Source organism: Rana temporaria, chromosome 6 (assembly GCF_905171775.1).
Source record: "Rana temporaria chromosome 6, aRanTem1.1, whole genome shotgun sequence".
NCBI lineage: Eukaryota > Metazoa > Chordata > Amphibia > Anura > Ranidae > Rana > Rana temporaria.
Genome location: NC_053494.1, coordinates 210,877,538 through 210,895,217, shown reverse-complemented (window position 1 = coordinate 210,895,217; position 17,680 = coordinate 210,877,538). Strand labels below are relative to the sequence as shown.

Genomic DNA, 17,680 nt, shown 5'->3' with positions numbered 1-17,680 from the left:
ACGATGGAAAGTCAGTTATTCTCATGCTTTTAACCGGTTAGTGACCAGCGCACGACGATATACGTTGACACAATGGCACGGGCAGGCAAATGGGCGTACCTGTACGTCACTTTAAATTTGTGCCTCGTGAGTGCGCCCGCGGGTCCTGGGAACGCGATCATCCCGGCGGCACACGGTTTGCGGTTGGCAAAGGAAGAACAGGGGGGGTGCCTTTGTAAACAAGGCATTCCCCTGTTCTGCCTAGTGACATGTCGGTGATGGAATGTTCCCTGTGATCGGGAACAGTGATCAGTGATGTGTCACTGGTAGCTCCTCCCGCTAACAGATTCAATCCCTAGGACACACTTAACCCCTTCACTGCCAGTGCATTTTTATAGCACTAATCACTGTAAAAATGACAATGGTCCCAAAATAGTGTCAAAAGTGTCCGATGTGTCCGCCATAAAGTCGCAATCACGATAAAAATTTCCAGATCGCCGCCATTACTAGTAAAAGAAATACTAAAAATGCCATAAAACTATCCCCCATTTTGTAGACACTATGGCCCAGATTCACAGAGAGCAAGGCGCACATTACGCCGCCGTAGCGCACACACCGTACGCCACGCCAACGTAGCGCGGAGAGGCAAGCATTGCATTCAGCAAGCCAGTGCTCCCAACGCTGCGCCAGAATGGCGTAGGTTTCGAAGGTGCACGCCGGCGTAGGTGGAAGTGGGCGTGACCCCATGCAAGTGATGTGCCGAGCGCCAGACCGGTACTTATCACGAACTGCGCATGCGCCGTGACGTGGACGCATTCACAGCACCCCCCTGCGCCTGCTCACAACAACGCCGGCACAACTGCCTAAGCTACGTCGGATCACCGCGTACGCCGTGAACATAACGTACGCCCAGCCGCACACGCGTCCAACGCACAATACGCCGGCTTGTGTTCCCTGGTGCAGACCTGTGCATGTCTGTTGCCGGGTTGCACCTCTTTATGGGGAATAACTTTACGCCGGACGTACAACTTGCGCGCATCTCGTGTAGCATGCTCCGGGCACACGCACGTTCGTGAATCAGCGTATTTCCCTCATTTGCATGTTTGAATGGCTAATCAATGGGAGCAGCCCCAATGCGTCCAGCCCATATGTGCGCCCACCCTACGCCGGCGTGTGCAAGCTACGTCGGCGGGCTGTAGCCTGTTTTTAGACGCATGTTGGTTCGTGGGTCTGTGCCGGCGTAGAGACTGAACGGGTCTGTCTGAACTATTTATGTATAAGGTAAGAGTTATCTGTGAAATTTTGTGATAATTTCTGCCATTTAAAAATAAAAATAAACCATATATTTAGATTTTTATTTTTTTTAAATATTGTCCCTTCAGACATACAGAAAAATAAACTCTGCTGGGAGTCAATGTAGCGGTAATGTGATTGGCTTTATTATCTGTCTGCAGGCCAGGCAGCAGCTTCTGCAGTTGTTAAACTGATTGCAAAATTGCAAGAGTATTTAGGAAAGAGCACAGCGCCACTTGCTGGTCACATCGGGGCATCACATGTATGTAAAGCCGTGTGCGTCATACAAATAGGGCGACATTTTTTTTTACTGCAACCTTCCTCAACCCCATTAGTACAGAAGAACCAATAACCACTTGAGGACCGGGAGATTTTCCTCCTTAATGACCAGGCCATTTTTTTGCGATTTGGCACGGCGTCTCTTTAGCTGACGTTGTACCCAAAAAAATGTATGTTCTTTTTTTTCTCACAAATAGAGCCAGTGGCGGCTGGTGCTCAAATTTTTTTTGGGGGGGGGAGCAAACGAAAAAAAAATTGCAGCCTCACTGTGCCCATCAAATGCAGCCACTGTGCCATCAATTGTCACCACTGTGCCATGCCATCAAACACAGCCACTGTGCCATCAATTCGCACCACTGTGCCATGCCATCAAATGCAGTCACTGTGCCATGCCATCAAACGCAGTCACTGTGCCATCAATTGTCACCACTGTGCCATGCCATCAAACACAGCCACTGTGCCATCAATTCGCACCACTGTGCCATGCCATCAAATGCAGTCACTGTGCCATGCCATCAAACGCAGTCACTGTGCCATGCCATTAAACGCAGCCACTGTGCAATGCCATCAAACGCAGCCACTGTGCCATCAATTGTCACCACTGTGCCATGCCATCAAACACAGCCACTGTGCCATCAATTTGCACCACTGTGCCATGCCATTAAACGCAGCCACTGTGCCATGCCATCAAACGCAGCCACTGTGCCATCAATTGTCACCACTGTGCCATGCCATCAAACGCAGCCACTGTGCCATGCCATCAAACACAGCCACTGTGCCATCATTTGTCACCACTGTGCCATCAATTGTCACCACTGTACCCTTTAATTGTCACCACTGTGCCCTTTAATTTGTCGCCGCTGTGCCAATTGTCCCCACTGTGCCCATTGTCCCCACTGTGCCTATTGTAGCCACTGTTGATGTCACTGTGCCCTTAAATTGTCGCCACTGTGCCCAATTATGCCACTGTGCCAATTGTCGCCACTGTGCCTATTGTCGCCACTGTGCCTATTGTCGCCACTGTGCCTATTGTCGCCACTGTCGATGTCACTGTGCCCTTAATTGTCACCACTGTGCCCATTCATGCCGCTGTGCCAATTGTCCCCAGTAATGTAGCCTGTCCTGTGCACAGTAGTGTAGCCTGTCCTGTGCCCAGTAATGCAGCCAGCCTCTCCAGTGCCCAGTTATGCAGCCTGACCTGTGCCCAGTTATGCAGCCTGACCTGTGCCCAGTTATGCAGCCTGACCAGTGCCCAGTTATTCAGCCTGACCAGTGCCAATGAATGCAGACAGCCTGTACAGGGATTATTAGCGAGAGGAGTGCCGCCGGACTTACTGCTATCAACAGGCAGCCCCGAGGAGAATCCATGTGAAGCTTTCCCGTGCTGGAATGGGCTCTCTGTGCCTCCGCCCCCACTCTGGACAGTGCCAGAGATTGGTCCAGTTTTACTGTATGAAGCGGGGTCTGCGGGGAATGGATCTCTCTGGGCAGACCACACGTTGTGGGGGCTCCTGTGCCCAAAAGGCCGGGAGGGCAGGGCAAAAGATAAGGTAACTGGCCCGCGGGCCGTAGTTTGAGGACCCCTGCTTTAGACTGTCCCAATGAATTGAGAGACTGGGTTTTGGTCCATTCCAGGGACAACTAAAATGTATGGCGGGCACAGACCACTAAAAATAACCGATATCCGATCATTCGTTCAAAGAATAGTAACCCTTGATTTTACTATCTTCAAGCACTGTTGCTTTAATTTCCCTTTAACTCCATTATTGCTATCCTATGCCATTTATATTTTTAATTACAGGGTAGTGCCAAGGGGGCGCCATCACGGGTGTGTACCTGCCCCACCCTGGAATCTGTCCGCATGACACTAAGCTGAATGCTGTGGGCAGGGGCAACGTTCCAGGGTCATACTTCTAGGGAGGATCCCCCTTGTTTCGTTGCCAGTGGAACATTCTCTTTGATTACTTCCATGTTTAGCGGCGGGCTCCTCCATTTCCCAGCACAGGGAGGGGCGATCCCATGACAAAACTAAGTATATATTCTTCTTCTGTTTTTTTTTTTTTACTTGGAAACTTGTTAGAGAAATAATTGCTGGAAAAAAAAAAAAAAATGAAAACCGACTCCCCGGATTATTTATTTTTTCGCTTTGGCCTCTTCTACACCGAGGTAGATAATGGCGTGAAAGCTCGAGCTTCCAATGTTTTCCGGGGGGGGAACCCAACAAGGATTTCATTATCACCGACGTAACAGAAAAAGCCTTTCATTCCTCTTCACACGTCGGAGTCGGCCGCGCTCTTTGTTGTGCCAACGGCTTCGCCAAAATATCTCGGGGGTGGGGTGAAACCGCAGATTTTTGATGTCGGTCTTGCGTTCGCTGATGGTGTTTACATTACAGATAAAATGAATTAATGACTTTCCCTTTTGGTTGGGTGTTTGTAGGAAGAACGAGTATTTGGGGAAATAACGGCGTTGAATCGTTTGTAATAACAATCTCGCTTTTGTCTTCTCGACCTGCGTCATTAAAGGGCGAATTTGTTGTAGAAACAGTTTTCTTCCGAAGGCTTTTTGGCAAACCTGAGACGGTTGGCGTGTTTTTTTTTTTTTTCGTCCGTTGACTTTGACCGGTTATACCGGGGTGGTGCCCGCAGATGCAGCCATTGGGCCAGATTCTCAGAGGAGATACGACGGCGTATCTCCAGATACGCCGTCATATCTCTGAGTCCGGTCGGTCGTGTCTATGCGCCTGATTCATAGAATCAGTTACGCATAGATTTCCCTTAGATCCGACAGGCGTAAGTCTCTTACGCCGTCGGATCATAACTGCATATTTACTCTGGCCGCTAGGGGCGTGTACGCTGATTTACGTGTAAAAATATGTAAATCAGCTAGATACGCAAATTCACGAACGTACGCCTGGCCGACGCAGTACAGTTATGCCGTTTGCGTTAGGCTTTTCCCGGCGTAAAGTTAACCCTGCTATATGGTGGCGTAAGTGCGGCGTACCAATGTTAAGTATGGCCGTCGTTCCCGCGACGAAATTTGAAAATTTTACGTCGTTTGCGTAACTCGTCCGTGAATGGGGCTAGACGTAATTTACGTTCACGTCAAAACCAATACGTCCTTGCGGCGTATTAGGAGCAATGCACACTGGGAGATTTCCAGATTTCCGTCAATCACGTCGGGTCACATAGCATTAACATAAAACACGCCCCCCTGTCCCACATTTGAATTAGGCGGGCTTACGCCGGCCGATTTACGCTACGCCGACGCAACTTACGGAGCAAGTGCTTTGAGAATACACCACTTGCCCATCTAAGTTGCGGAGGCGTAACAAAAATCAGATACGTTACGTCCGCACAAAGTTACGCGCTCCTACGGGAATCTGGCCCATTGTCTCAAGTAGAGGATATGGGACTTTCAAGGTGCAATATATGAAGTTTCACTCAGAGTCAATATATAAAAAAAATTGAAAAATATTTAATATTGTAAAAGTAATGAATACAGTTTATTCAAAGCCGTAGGTGTACACCCATTACCTAATGACAATGAAATACTATAAACATGTACGTATTGTCATGGCGTCGATGAATTTCAACAGGTTTCGCCGAGGAGGCTTCTTCAGGAAAAGATGCCAAGCCACATTGATTGTATATAGAAGAACATATTTCAGCAAGTTTCGCCACGGAGGCGTCTTCAGGAAAAGACGCTAAGCCACATTTATTGTATATAGAAGAACATAAATGTTCTTCTATATACAATAAATGTGGCTTGGCGTCTTTTCCTGAAGAAGCCTCCATGGTGAAACTTATTGAAATATGTCCTATATACAATAAATGTGGCTTATCGTCTTTTCCTGAAGAAGCCTCCACAGCGAAACTTATTGAAATTCATGGACCGCCCAGGGCCGGATTTGCTCTCCCTGCCGCCCCAAGGCCAGGTTCCGCAATGCACCCCCTCCCCGCCAACCGAACACCCCCCCCCCAAATCAACGGAGAATAGGAGGCGCGGTTAGTTTAAAAAAAAAAAAAAAAATTTGTATAATTTTCTTATTATTTTCCCTATTATTTTTCTTATTCTTTACATTTTTATTTTATTAATTTAATTATTATTTCTTATTATTTATCAATTTTTTTTCACTTAACTTTTTTTGCCATTACACAGGAGAAAACAATTCCCTGTGTGATAGCAATTGGAGGTGACATGTTCTCTTTATTGACCCTGATACCTCCAAAACAGGAGTCATAGGATTCCCCCATAACTTACCGCCCTTAACTGTATGTTCCGGGCGTCGGGGGACTCCATGCCACTGCCGCCCCTTGGCGCCCTGCCGCCCCAAGGCCTGGCCTCGGTGGCCTTGTGGGAAATCCGGGCCTGGCCACGCCAATACCTTGAAAGTCCCATATCCTTTACTAAATTGCTTCTAAAATTTCAGAGATTTTGGTGCCATATTCAATATAATTAATGTTTTGCTGATCTCTGTCTACTCCTTTTCGACCTTTTAATCCTAGCGGCTAATTAGCCGCTGGATTGCTTTTACAAGCAGCAGAAGGTGACGTCCTTCCCCCCTCTCGCCATTTTTCCGTGGCTCTCCCATCCCATCGGGGGAACCCCGAAGTGCAGTCAGTGGTTTGGCCGGCTGACCAAAGAGCTGGTCTGAGACCAGAAGGGCTTTGATCAGCTCTATGGTCTAGGGAACCAGAAGAAATGAGCATTTCATCTCTTCTGGTTTTGGCAGATGTTAAAAAATATTTTTTTACTGGTATAATCCAAAGCTTTTAACCACTTCAGCCCCAGAAGGTTTTACCCCCTTAACCACTTAAGACCCGGACCATTATGCAGGTTAAGGACCTTGCCCCTTTTTGCGATTCGGCATTGCGTCGGTTTAACTGACAATTGCGCGGTCGTGCGACGTGGCTCCCAAACAAAATTGGTGTCCTTTTTTCCCCACAAATAGAGCTTTCTTTTGGTGGTATTTGATCACCTCTGCGGTTTAAATTTGTTGCGCTATAAACAAAAATAGAGCAACAATTTTGAAAACAATACAATTTTTTTACTTTTTGCTATAATAAATATCCCCGAAAAATATATAAAAAAACTTTTTTGTTTCCTCAGTTTAGGCCGATACGTTTTTTTTCTACCTATTTTTGTTTAAAAAAATAAATCGCAATAAGCGTTTATCGATTGGTTTGCGCAAAATTTAGAGCGTTTACAAAATAGGAGATAGTTTTATGACATTTTTATTATTAATTTTTTTTTACTACTAATGTCGGCGATCAGTGTTTTTTTTCATTACTGCGACATTATGGCGGACACATCGGACAATTTTGACACATTTTTGGGACCATTGTCATTTTCACAGCGAAAAGTGCTATAAAAATGCACTGATTACTGTGAAAATGACACTGACAGTTTAGGAGTTAACCACTAGGGGTGCTGAATGGGTTATGTGTGACCTCATATGTGTTTCTAACTGTAGGGGGGCGGGACTGGACGTGTGACCTCAGTGATTGTCTTTCCCTATATCAGAGAACAGACGATCACTGACACTGCCACAATGAAGAACGGGGAAGGTGTGTTTTACACTCACCTCTCCCCGTTCTTCAGCTCCTGTGACTGATCGCTGGACACCGGCGGCGATCGGGTCCTGCGGGGCGCGGTCACGGAGCTTCGGACCGGGTCGCAAGCACCCACCATTCTGCTGACGTATATCGGCGTGAAGGGGTCCTTAAGTGGTTAATGACCAGGCCATTTTTTGCGATATGGCGCTGCATTACTTTAACCACTTGCCGACCAGTCACCGTACTTATACTGTGGCAGGTCGACTCTGCTGCGCAAACCGACGTACCTGTACGTCGGTCCGTGAATGTGAGATGTCAGGCGCGGGTCTTGGGCGGATTTGATGGCCGCCCGCGATCGCTGTATACAGAGGCAGAATGGGGATCTGCCATTGTAAACAAGGCGGATCCCCGTTTTGACAGAGTACACCTTAGAGATCTGCTTTTTTCAGTGATCAGGAACAGCGATCTCTGTCATGTCCCTGCCAGTTCATCCCCCTCACAGTTAGAACACGCTGAGGGAACACACTTAACCCCTTGATCGCCCCCTAGTGTTAACCCCTTCCCTGCCAGTGTCATTTATACAGTTAACAGTGCAATTTTTTAGCTCTGATCACTAATAATGTCACTGGTAACCAAAAAGTGTCATTTGGGGTCAGATTTGTCCGCCGCAATGTCGCAGTCCCACTAAAAATCGCAGATCGACGCCATTACAAGTAAAAACAATAAAAAATGTATCAAAAGTCCCTAAATCTATCCCATAGTTTGTAGGTGCAATTAGGTAGATTCAGTAAGAGTTAGGCTGACTTATCATTAGATAAGCCGACCTAACTCAGAATCTACGCCGACTTATGTTTAAGTGTATTCTCAAACAGAGATACACTTAAACATATCTAAGATACGACGGCTTGCGCCGTCCTATCTTTGGTTGCAATATTTCGGATGGCCGCTAGGTGGCGCTTCCATTGCGGTCGGCGTAGAATATGTAAATGAGTAGATACGCCGATTCACGAACGTACGCCCGGCCGACGCAGTACATTTACGCCGTTTCCGTAAGCCATTATCAGGCCTAAAGTTATTCCATCTATTAGATGGAATAGCAATGTTAAAGTATGGCCGCCGTTCCCGTCGCGAGATTCGAATTTGCGTAGGTCGTCCGCGAATAGCGATTTACGTCGTTTACGTCCACGTCAAAATCAATAGGCCCGTACGGCGTACAAAGCCACAATGCACACTGGGAAATGTAGGCGCCCTTACGCCCGCCCGCTTTAGGCTACGCCACCGTAACATAGCAGGCAAGTACATTGTGAATCATGTACTTGCCTAGCTAACTTACGGCGGCGTAGCCTAACCACGCTAAGCTACGCCGCCGTAACTTTGCACCATTCTACCTGAATCTACCTAAATAACTTTTGTGCAAACAAAATTAATACATTTACGCCTATTGCGATTTTTTTAAATTTTTTTTTCAGATTTTTACATGCAAACAAAAAGCGTGAGGCTAGGCCAGGTCTTCAAGGTAATATATCTTCAGAGGAAAAAAAAAATGAAAGAATGTTTCTTCTCAAAGATCAAACATTTTCATCTGTCGGTGACGGAATTTTCCAACATATCTTCTTAAGTTATCTTTTTTTTATGAGTTGGCCTGATACCAAGTAACACGGAAATACTTCCATCCGGGTCACACTTCTCCTGGTGCGTTGCATTTATGCACGCATGTTTTTTTTTTTGCACACATTTAAAAAAAGCGGCTTTAACCACTTAAGACCCGGACCATTATGCAGGTTAAGGACCAGGCCCCTTTTTGCGATTCGGCACTGCGTCGATTTAACAGACAATTGCACGGTCGTGCGACGTGGCTTCCAAACAAAATTGGCGTTCTTTTTTCCCCACAAATAGAGCTTTCTTTTGGTGGTATTTGATCACCTCTGCGGTTTTTATTTTTTGCGCTATAAACAAAAATAGAGCGACAATTTTGAAAAAAATTCAATATTTTAAACTTTGTGCTATAATAAATATCCCCCAAAAATATATAAAAAAAACATTTTTTTCCTCAGTTTAGGCCGATACGTATTCTTCTACATATTTTTGGTAAAAAAATAAATTGCGTTTATCGGTTGGTTTGCGCAAAATGTATAGCGTTTACAAAATAGGGGATAGTTTTATTGCATTTTTATTAATCATTTTTTTTTTTTACTACTAATGGCGGCGATCAGCGATTTTTTTTTTTGTGACTGCGACATTATGGTGGACACTTCGGACAATTTTGACACATTTTTGGGACCATTGTCATTTTCACAGCAAAAAGTGCTATGAAAAAGCGCTGATTACTGTTAATTGCAGTTTGGGAGTTAACCACTAGGGGGCACTGTAGGGGTTAAGTGTGACCTCATATGTGTTTCTAACTGTAGGGGGGCGGGGCTGGACGTGTGACGTCAGTGATCGTCTTTCCCTATATCAGGTAACAGACGATCACTGACACTGCCACAGAGAAGGTTTGTTTACACTCACCTCTCCCCGTTCTTCAGTTCCGGTGACCGATCGCGGGACACCGGCGGCGATCAGGTCCCGCAGGCGCGGTCACGGAGCTTCAGACCAGGTCGGTAACACGGGGCTGGGCCTTAAAGAGACACGTACAGGTACGTGATTGTGCCCAGCCGTGCCATTCTGCCGACGTATATCGTTGGAAGGGGGTCCTTTAGACCCCTTTCACACTGAAGCGTTTTTACAGCGTTTTAGCGTTAAAAATAGCGCTATTAAAACGCTCATAAAACTCTCTCCATGCATCTCAATGGACCCTTTCACACTGAGTCCTGCAAGCAGCATCTTTGGAGCAGCTTTTGGGTGCTGAAAAAAACGCTCCTCTCCATTGAAATGAATTGAAAGCGCTGTAAAAACGCCTTACCCTTGAGGCACTGCAAAAACGCCCTAAAACGTTAGGGTCTTAGCGGTGCTTTACCAGCACATTGGGATTGCAGATGAGGCTTTGATCAAATAACGCTCGAAAAACGCCCCAGTGTGAAAGGGGCCTAAGTGGTTAAACTGCTGGGTGTTTATTTTTTTTCAGACCTGCAAGGTAAAGGCATAATGTGCTAGTATGCATTGCATACTAGCACATTATGTGAAAATTAAGCATTCCAGCAATGCGCTGTCATCTCTGGAGGCAGCTTATCTTCCTTCCGGGTCCGCGGACTCCGACTGTGTGACTGGCTGGAGCCGCGATGACGTCACTCCTGCGCATGCGTGAAGGATCCGTCATTTACGGCACAGAATTCTGAAGGAACGGTCCAGACGCCTGTTCCATCAGAGCGCACGCGCCGTGACATCAACGGCTGCATATATTGTAAATATCTCCTAACTGGTGATTAGGAGATATGTACAGTACCTATAGGTAAGACTTTTTATAGGTTCACCTATAGCGGTGGTCATCATCACCCCCGTCCTCAGGGCCCACTAACAGGCCAGGTTTGCAGGATAACTGAAATACATGACAGGCGATATCATTTGCTGCTCAGTGATTGCAGTATTCTAGTCTGCATCTCCCCGAGGAAATACATAAAACCTGGCCTGTTAGTGGGCCCTGAGGACAGCGTTGATGACCGCTGACCTATAGGTACAAGTTAGACATGCGCGGTTTGTTTTATGCGAATTTACGAATTACTATAGTACTGAATTTAAACGAAACAAAACTGAACAAAATGTAAAATTTAACCAAACAAAAAAAAATTTGGATGAAATTTTAATAGTTTTCTAATCGTTTTCGACTACTTTTTGGAATTGGAAAAGTTTTTAAATCAAAATAGTTTTCCAATTCAAAGATTTTTCGAATTTTCAAAGAGAATAGAATAGAAAATAATGGAAAAGAATAGAAAAAAATAATAATAGAATAGAACAAAATATAACAGAAAATAAAAGAATACAATGGAACCTCGGATTACGAGCATAATCAATTCCAGGAGAATGCTTGTAATCTAAAGCACTCGCATATCAAAGCGGGTTTCCCCATAGAAGTCAATGGAAACGAAGATAATTTGTTCCACATTGACTTCTATGGCATGCAATGCTGCATGTGGCCAGAGGTGGGGGGGGGGGGGCGCCGGAGAGCCTCAGAAATACTCAGGGACAGCTCGGCTGATCTCAGAAAGGCTCGGAAACACCCGGGAATGGAGTATTCCTGGCTCCGAACCGTTCTGAGTGTCACCGGCGCCCACACATCTCTGGCCAAATGCAGTACTGCACACCCCATTAGCTTGAATTCTACTTGTTTTGCGAGAAAAACACTCACAAACCGAATCAGAATTAAAAAAAAAAAGTTGCTCGTCTTTCAAAACGCTCTTTAAATGTGTTTCTCGTAAACCAAGGTTCCATTGTAGAATATATTAAGAGTAAAACAGAACAAAATAGAATAGGAAATAAAAGAACAGAATAGGCTAGTATATAGTAGAAACAAATAGAATGGAATAACACAGAAAGAATATAACCATCGGGACTGAGCTTTACTTCCACTTTAAAGGGGTTGTAAAGGAATTTGTTTTCCCTAAATAGCTTCCTTTCCCTTAGTGCAGTCCTCCTTCACTTACCTCATCCTTCCATTTTGCTTTTAAATGTCCTTATTTCTTCTGAGAAATCCTCACTTCCTGTTCTTCTGTCTGTAACTCCACACAGGAATGCAAGGCTTTCTCCCTGGTGTGGAGAGTCGTGCTCGCCCATTCCCTTGGACTACAGGAGAGTCAGGACGCTCTCTATGTTGCAGATAGAGAAAGGAGCTGTGTGTTAGTGAGCGTCCTGACTCTCCTGTAGTCCAAGGGAGGGGGCGAGCACGACACTCCACACCAGGGAGAAAGCCTTGCATTACTGTGTGGAGTTACAGACAGAAGAACAGGAAGTGAGGATTTCTCAGAAGTAATAAGGACATTTAAAAGCAAAATGGAAGGATGAGGTAAGTGAAGGAGGACTGCACTAAGGGAAAGGAAGATATTTAGGGGGAAAAAAATTACCTTTACAACCCCTTTAAAGCAATATTGATCCCTAAACCCAAAATATCATTATAGTGAGTTAATGTTGTCACCCTAGGGCAGGAAGTGTGTTACTGGCAGGATCACCAGGTGAAAATAAAGAGAAATCGCCTGGAAAAAAAAAGAAAAACGAATGCAGCCACCACATCGAAGGACTGGTAAACATATTACATGGTTGGATTTCCTCTCCGGGGTGAAGATACAATTCTAGTTTCGAGAATGGAAACGTTTGTGACGAGTTTTGTGCCGTCGGCTCATCCTGTACGGAAAGCTCCCTTCCAGGGCCGGTACAAGGCAGGAGCGGAAGGGGCACGTGCCCTGGGTGGTACCATTTACTATAGGATGGGGGGGACGCAGCCTGCAGGTGAAGTTATGCCACGGCCGCCGCCCGTCAGTGTGTATAACTTAAAGTGGAGTTCCACCCATAAATATAACATTACATCAGTAGTTTTAAAAAAATATCATTAGTCCTTTACAAAAAAAAATTTTTTTTTAGATGCCTTCAAAGTGTTGTTGCTAGGCAGAATAGTTAATCTTCCCACTTCCTGCACCTAGGTGCTTAATGCTTCCTAACCTACACCGCACAGACTCCTGGGAATGTAGTGGGTGTAACTTTCCAGGAGTCTGTGCACTCCCCAGTCTCAAAGAATCATGTGAGTTGGACAGCACAGGTGCTGAAACCTGATCTGACACTGCTTGTGCAGCACTGAGCATGTGCGAGGTCTGCAAGGCTGAAATCCAGGAAGTCATACAGTCTGGCTTCATGATGCCCACACTTAAGATGGCCCCAGTCAATTTCTATTTTATAAAGTGTCTAAATGCTGTAACAACCTAACAAAACGGACCTTAGTTTACAGACTAACTTTACTAGAATACATTAAGCTTGTGTATTACAGGGGTATTTATATTTAAAAAGTGAAATTGTGGCCGGAAATCCGCTTTAAGTCACCTGTGTCAGCGCCCAGCGGCACTGTACAAATTGTGTGCGTGCGCTCCTGCATCCCCCCTTACCTCAGCGTCACTGTCTCCTACTGTCATGTTTACTCCCCCCTACTGAGGAGTCTCGTAGTACCTGCCAGCGGAGTGACGTCGCACACGGCCAGAGGCGAGGTGGGAGGACTCAGAGGAGCGCAGGGAGCTGTGTCGGTCTCGGCGCTGTGACCTAGAGGAGCCAATGAGCTGCTGCCTGGCTCTAGCTGGATGGAAGCTAAGCTAGAAGATTTGGAAACTGGATTGCAGTGTGACAGACAGTGTGCTGCAGTCCGGAGTCCCTTCTTTGGTAATTTCCTCCGGAGATTAGTAGAAATGTCTTCAGTAGAATTACATCGATAATCTGGTGTTAAACCTCCGGTGTTACTGAACCAAAAAAGGAGAGAACTGCAAATTCTTATCTAGTCCTGGAGGCCGCTGGAAGGATTGCGGGCCGTATACAGACTCTGCTTATATGGTCATTTCTGTAAGATCGAGGGCTTCAGAAAGATGGAGGATACCGGCTTCCTTGGAGGGGAAAATAAAGATTTTTTTTTTTTTTATGATTGACCCAACTGAACTCTTTAACCACTTTAGCCCCGGAAGGATTTACCCCCTTCCTGACCAGGCCATTTTTTTGCGACGCGGCACTGCGTCGATTTAACTGACAATTGCTCAGTCGTGCGACGTGGCTCCCAAACAAATTTTCCCCACAAATAGAGCTTTCTTTTGGTGGTATTTGATCACCTCTCTGTTTTTTTTTTTTGTGCTATAAACAAAAGAAGAAGAGCGACAATTTTGAAAAAAAACAACGACATTTCCATTTTCGGCCATGGACGGACACAGCTCCTTAAAGCGGAGCTCCACCCTAAAGTGGAACTCCCGCTGATCGCAACCCTCCCCCCTCCGGTGTCACATTTGACACCTTTAAGGTGGGAGGGGCAGGGCTGTCTTAATGAGGGCACACCTGGGCACTGCCCAGGGGCCCCAGCTGCATGGGGGGGGCCCTGCACTTTCCCCAAAGCAGCTGGTACTTGAATCCATGCTCCCCTGAAATTGGGGGCCCCATGATGGCACTGAGAGTGATAGATGCAAAGGGGAGGCAGTCTGCTGCCTACCTACTTGATGTCTGTTTACCTGCACTGTCATCATTGTAGGGGCCCCATAGCATTACTTTGCCCAGGGGCCCATGATGCTATTAAGACGGTCCTGGGGAGGGGGGTGCAAATACCTGTCTAAAGACAGGTATTTGCACCCACTTCCGGCCACACAGTCTGAGGGTAGACTGCGGGCATGACGTCACCTCCCCCCCCCCCCCGTTGTGTTCTGGGAACACTCGGCTCCCAGAACACAGCGGGAGCCAGTCAGACGGTGCAGCGCAACTCGCGCATGCGCCGTAGGGAACCGGGCAGTGAAGCTGGAGCGCTTCACTTCCTGGTTCCCTCACCGAGGATGGCGGGGGGGGGGGGCAGCAGAGTGACGAGCGATCGCTTGTCCTTTGCTGCGGACGGCGCTGGACTCCAGGACAGGTAAGTGTCCTAATATTAAAAGTCAGCAGTATTTGTAGCTGCTGGCTTTTAATATTTTTTTTTTTTCAGCGGACATCCGCTTTAAATCTTGACTTGTGGGTTATGTTCCTGTTCTATAGGATAGACGGAACATAACCCACTTGTCAAGACTAAAGGAGCTGTGTCCGTCCATGGACTTCAGAGAAAAGGATTTTACAGTGAGTACAAAAATCCTATTTTCTCTTTCGCCCAAGGACGGGGGGGACGGGGGGGGTTCCCTTTCCGGTGAAAATCCGCTTTAACATTTCGGGGTAATCAAGGGATTAAATGTGTGTCTAATATTGTGTAATGTGTGTAGAATGTGCCTTTTTGATATGTTTTACTAATGATCTCTTATCCCTGCCTTCCAGGGATAAGAAACAGAGAAACCGTTCCCTCTGTACAGAGCCCTGTGGTGTTTGTCAACACAGGGCTCTGGGCTGTGATTGGACACAACCAATCAGTAGGTCCCGGGGCAAGAATCATTGGCTGGCACCTGCTGACAGACTCCTGCGGTGGAAAAAGATAGGTGCCAATCGGAGAGAGGGTCTCCAGCTCCCTAGGAAAGTGGACTATGGAGTTGACAAAATGCAAATAGAATAAAATATAATCTTTATTTTACAATATTAAAAAAGATAAAAGCGTAGACCTAGTACTATATATATATACACACACACACAGTGGAACCTCGGTTTACGGGTAACGCGGTCAACAAGCATTTTGAAAGCAGAATTCAAGCTAATTGGGCCTGCAGTACCGCATTTGGCCTGAGGTGAGGGGGCGCCAGACCCGTTCGAAAATACTTGGAAATACTCAGTACTTGGAAATACTCAGTTCCCGGAAATACTCAGTTACCCTTTCAAAGGCTTGGGGGCCGCGCCCCCTCCACCCCTGGCCACATGCGGTATTGCATGCCATAGAAGTCAATGCAGAACTAATTGTCTTCATTTCCATTGGCTTCTATGGGGAAACTCGCTTTGATATGCGAGTGCTTTGGATTACAAGCATTCTCCTGCAACGGATTGTCCTCGTAATCCGAGGTTGCACTGTACTGTTATTCTGTACTCGCCAAATATGCTGCAGAAATCTCCCTCCACTGGCTGCAGCCATTTTAACTGTGGGCAGCTGAAGCTGCGGTCTGTTCACCTCCATCTAAAACCGCAACAAAATGTTTGGACTGGAGTTCCCCTCTAAGTTGCACTCCGCCTCCCTCTCTGCCATCCTTCTAATAGAATGTCTTCTGTTTTATTTCAGCCATCCACCACCGAGAGTCCACAGAAGCATGTAGACACCACAGTGAGTATCAACTCCACTTATTGTTGTGAAAAGAAAATAAAAAAATATGTATTTTTTGACATAAATGCTGTTTATACTTTTTCTTTAACCACTTAAGACCCGGACCTTTAGGCAGGTAAAGGACCCGGGCCAGTTTTTGCGATTCGGCACTGCGTCGCTTTAACTGTCAATTGCGCGGTCGTGCGACGTGGCTCCCAAACAAAATTGGCGTCCTTTTTTCCCACAAATAGAGCTTTCTTTTGGTGGTATTTGATCGCCTCTGCGTTTTTTTTTTTTTGCGCTATAAACAAAAATAGAGCGACAATTTTGAAAAAAAATGCAATATTTTTTACTTGTTGCTATAATAAATATCCCCCAAAAATATATAAAAAATATATTTTTTCCTCAGTTTAGGCCGATACGTATTCTTCTACCTATTTTTGGTAAAAAAAAATCGCAATAAGCGTTTATCGATTGGTTTGCGGAAAATTTATAGCGTTTACAAAAAAGGGGATAGTTTTATTGCATTTTTATAATTTTTTTTTTTTTTTTTTACTACTAATGGTGGCGATCAGCAATTTTTTTCGTGACTGTGACATTATGGCGGACACTTCGGACAATTTTGACACGTTTTTGGGACCATTAAAAATGCATTGTTTACTGTGAAAATGACAATTGCAGTTTGGGAGTTAACCACAAGGGGGCGCTGAAGGGGTTAAGTGTGACCTCATTTGTGTTTCTAACTGTAGGGGGGGTGTGGCTGTAGGTGTGACATTATTGATCGTGTTTCCCTATATCAGGGAACAGACGATCAATGACAGCGCCACAGTGAAGAACGGGGAAGCTGTGTTTACACACACCTCTCCCCGTTCTTCAGCTCCGGGGACCGATCGTGGGACTCCAGCGGCGATCGGGTCCGTGAGCCACGGTCACGGAGCTTCGGACCGGGTCGCGTGCACGCGCCCGCGACCCCACGGCTGAGCTTAAAGAGCCACGTACATGTATGTGGATGTGCCCAGCCGTGCCATTCTGCCGACGTATATCGGCGTGAAGGGGTCCTTAAGTGGTTAAAGCCTTAATTAACTTTAAATTGGCTATATACCTTCCAGGTGCATGGGGGCAAAAGGTGGGCAAAGTCTTACAATTCGTTTTCTTTATAAAGCAGCCACATGCTGAGTAGAAAAGCCTGTCCTCTGCAGAGCTCTGTGTGGAAGCGGCGGTCTCTCTGCAGAGCTCTGTGTGGAAGCGGCGGTCTCTCTGCAGAGCTCTGTGTGGAAGCGGCAGTCTCTCTGCAGAGCTCTGTGTGGAAGCGGCAGTCTCTCTGCAGAGTTCTGTGTGGAAGCGGCGGTCTCTCTGCAGAGCTCTGTGGGGAAGCGGCGGTCTCTCTGCAGAGCTCTGTGTGGAAGCGGCGGTCTCTCTGCAGAGCTCTGTGTGGAAGCGGCAGTCTCTCTGCAGAGTTCTGTGGGGAAGCGGCGGTCTCTCTGCAGAGCTCTGTGTGGAAGCGGCGGTCTCTCTGCAGAGCTCTGTGTGGAAGCGGCAGTCTCTCTGCAGAGCTCTGTGTGGAAGCGGCGGTCTCTCTGCAGAGCTCTGTGTGGAAGCAGCAGTCTCTCTGCAGAGGTCTGACACTTCCTCTGCTCCAGTCAGATCTATGGCTCTACAGTCGGCAAAGCTTGTGCTCCCTGCTGCCAGCCGCCTGTCATTGTTTACAGCATGCTGTCTGTATGCTGCTACACGGAACACCTGTACATTATGGTTACAATGATTTGTT

The 17,680-nt window shown here is 46.4% G+C and overlaps 1 protein-coding gene across 7 annotated transcripts in view; it reads left to right on the top strand.

The window, feature by feature from the left end:
* The window catches only part of TNS1 (tensin 1), a 506,243-nt gene that overhangs the window by 285,603 nt on the left and 202,960 nt on the right, over positions 1–17,680 (top strand). For all 7 annotated transcript variants that reach the window (XM_040358202.1, XM_040358200.1, XM_040358205.1 and 4 more), the window contains one exon: positions 15,892–15,933. In XM_040358202.1, the coding sequence (XP_040214136.1) occupies positions 15,892–15,933 (42 nt within the window). The remainder of the gene's footprint in view (positions 1–15,891; positions 15,934–17,680) is intronic.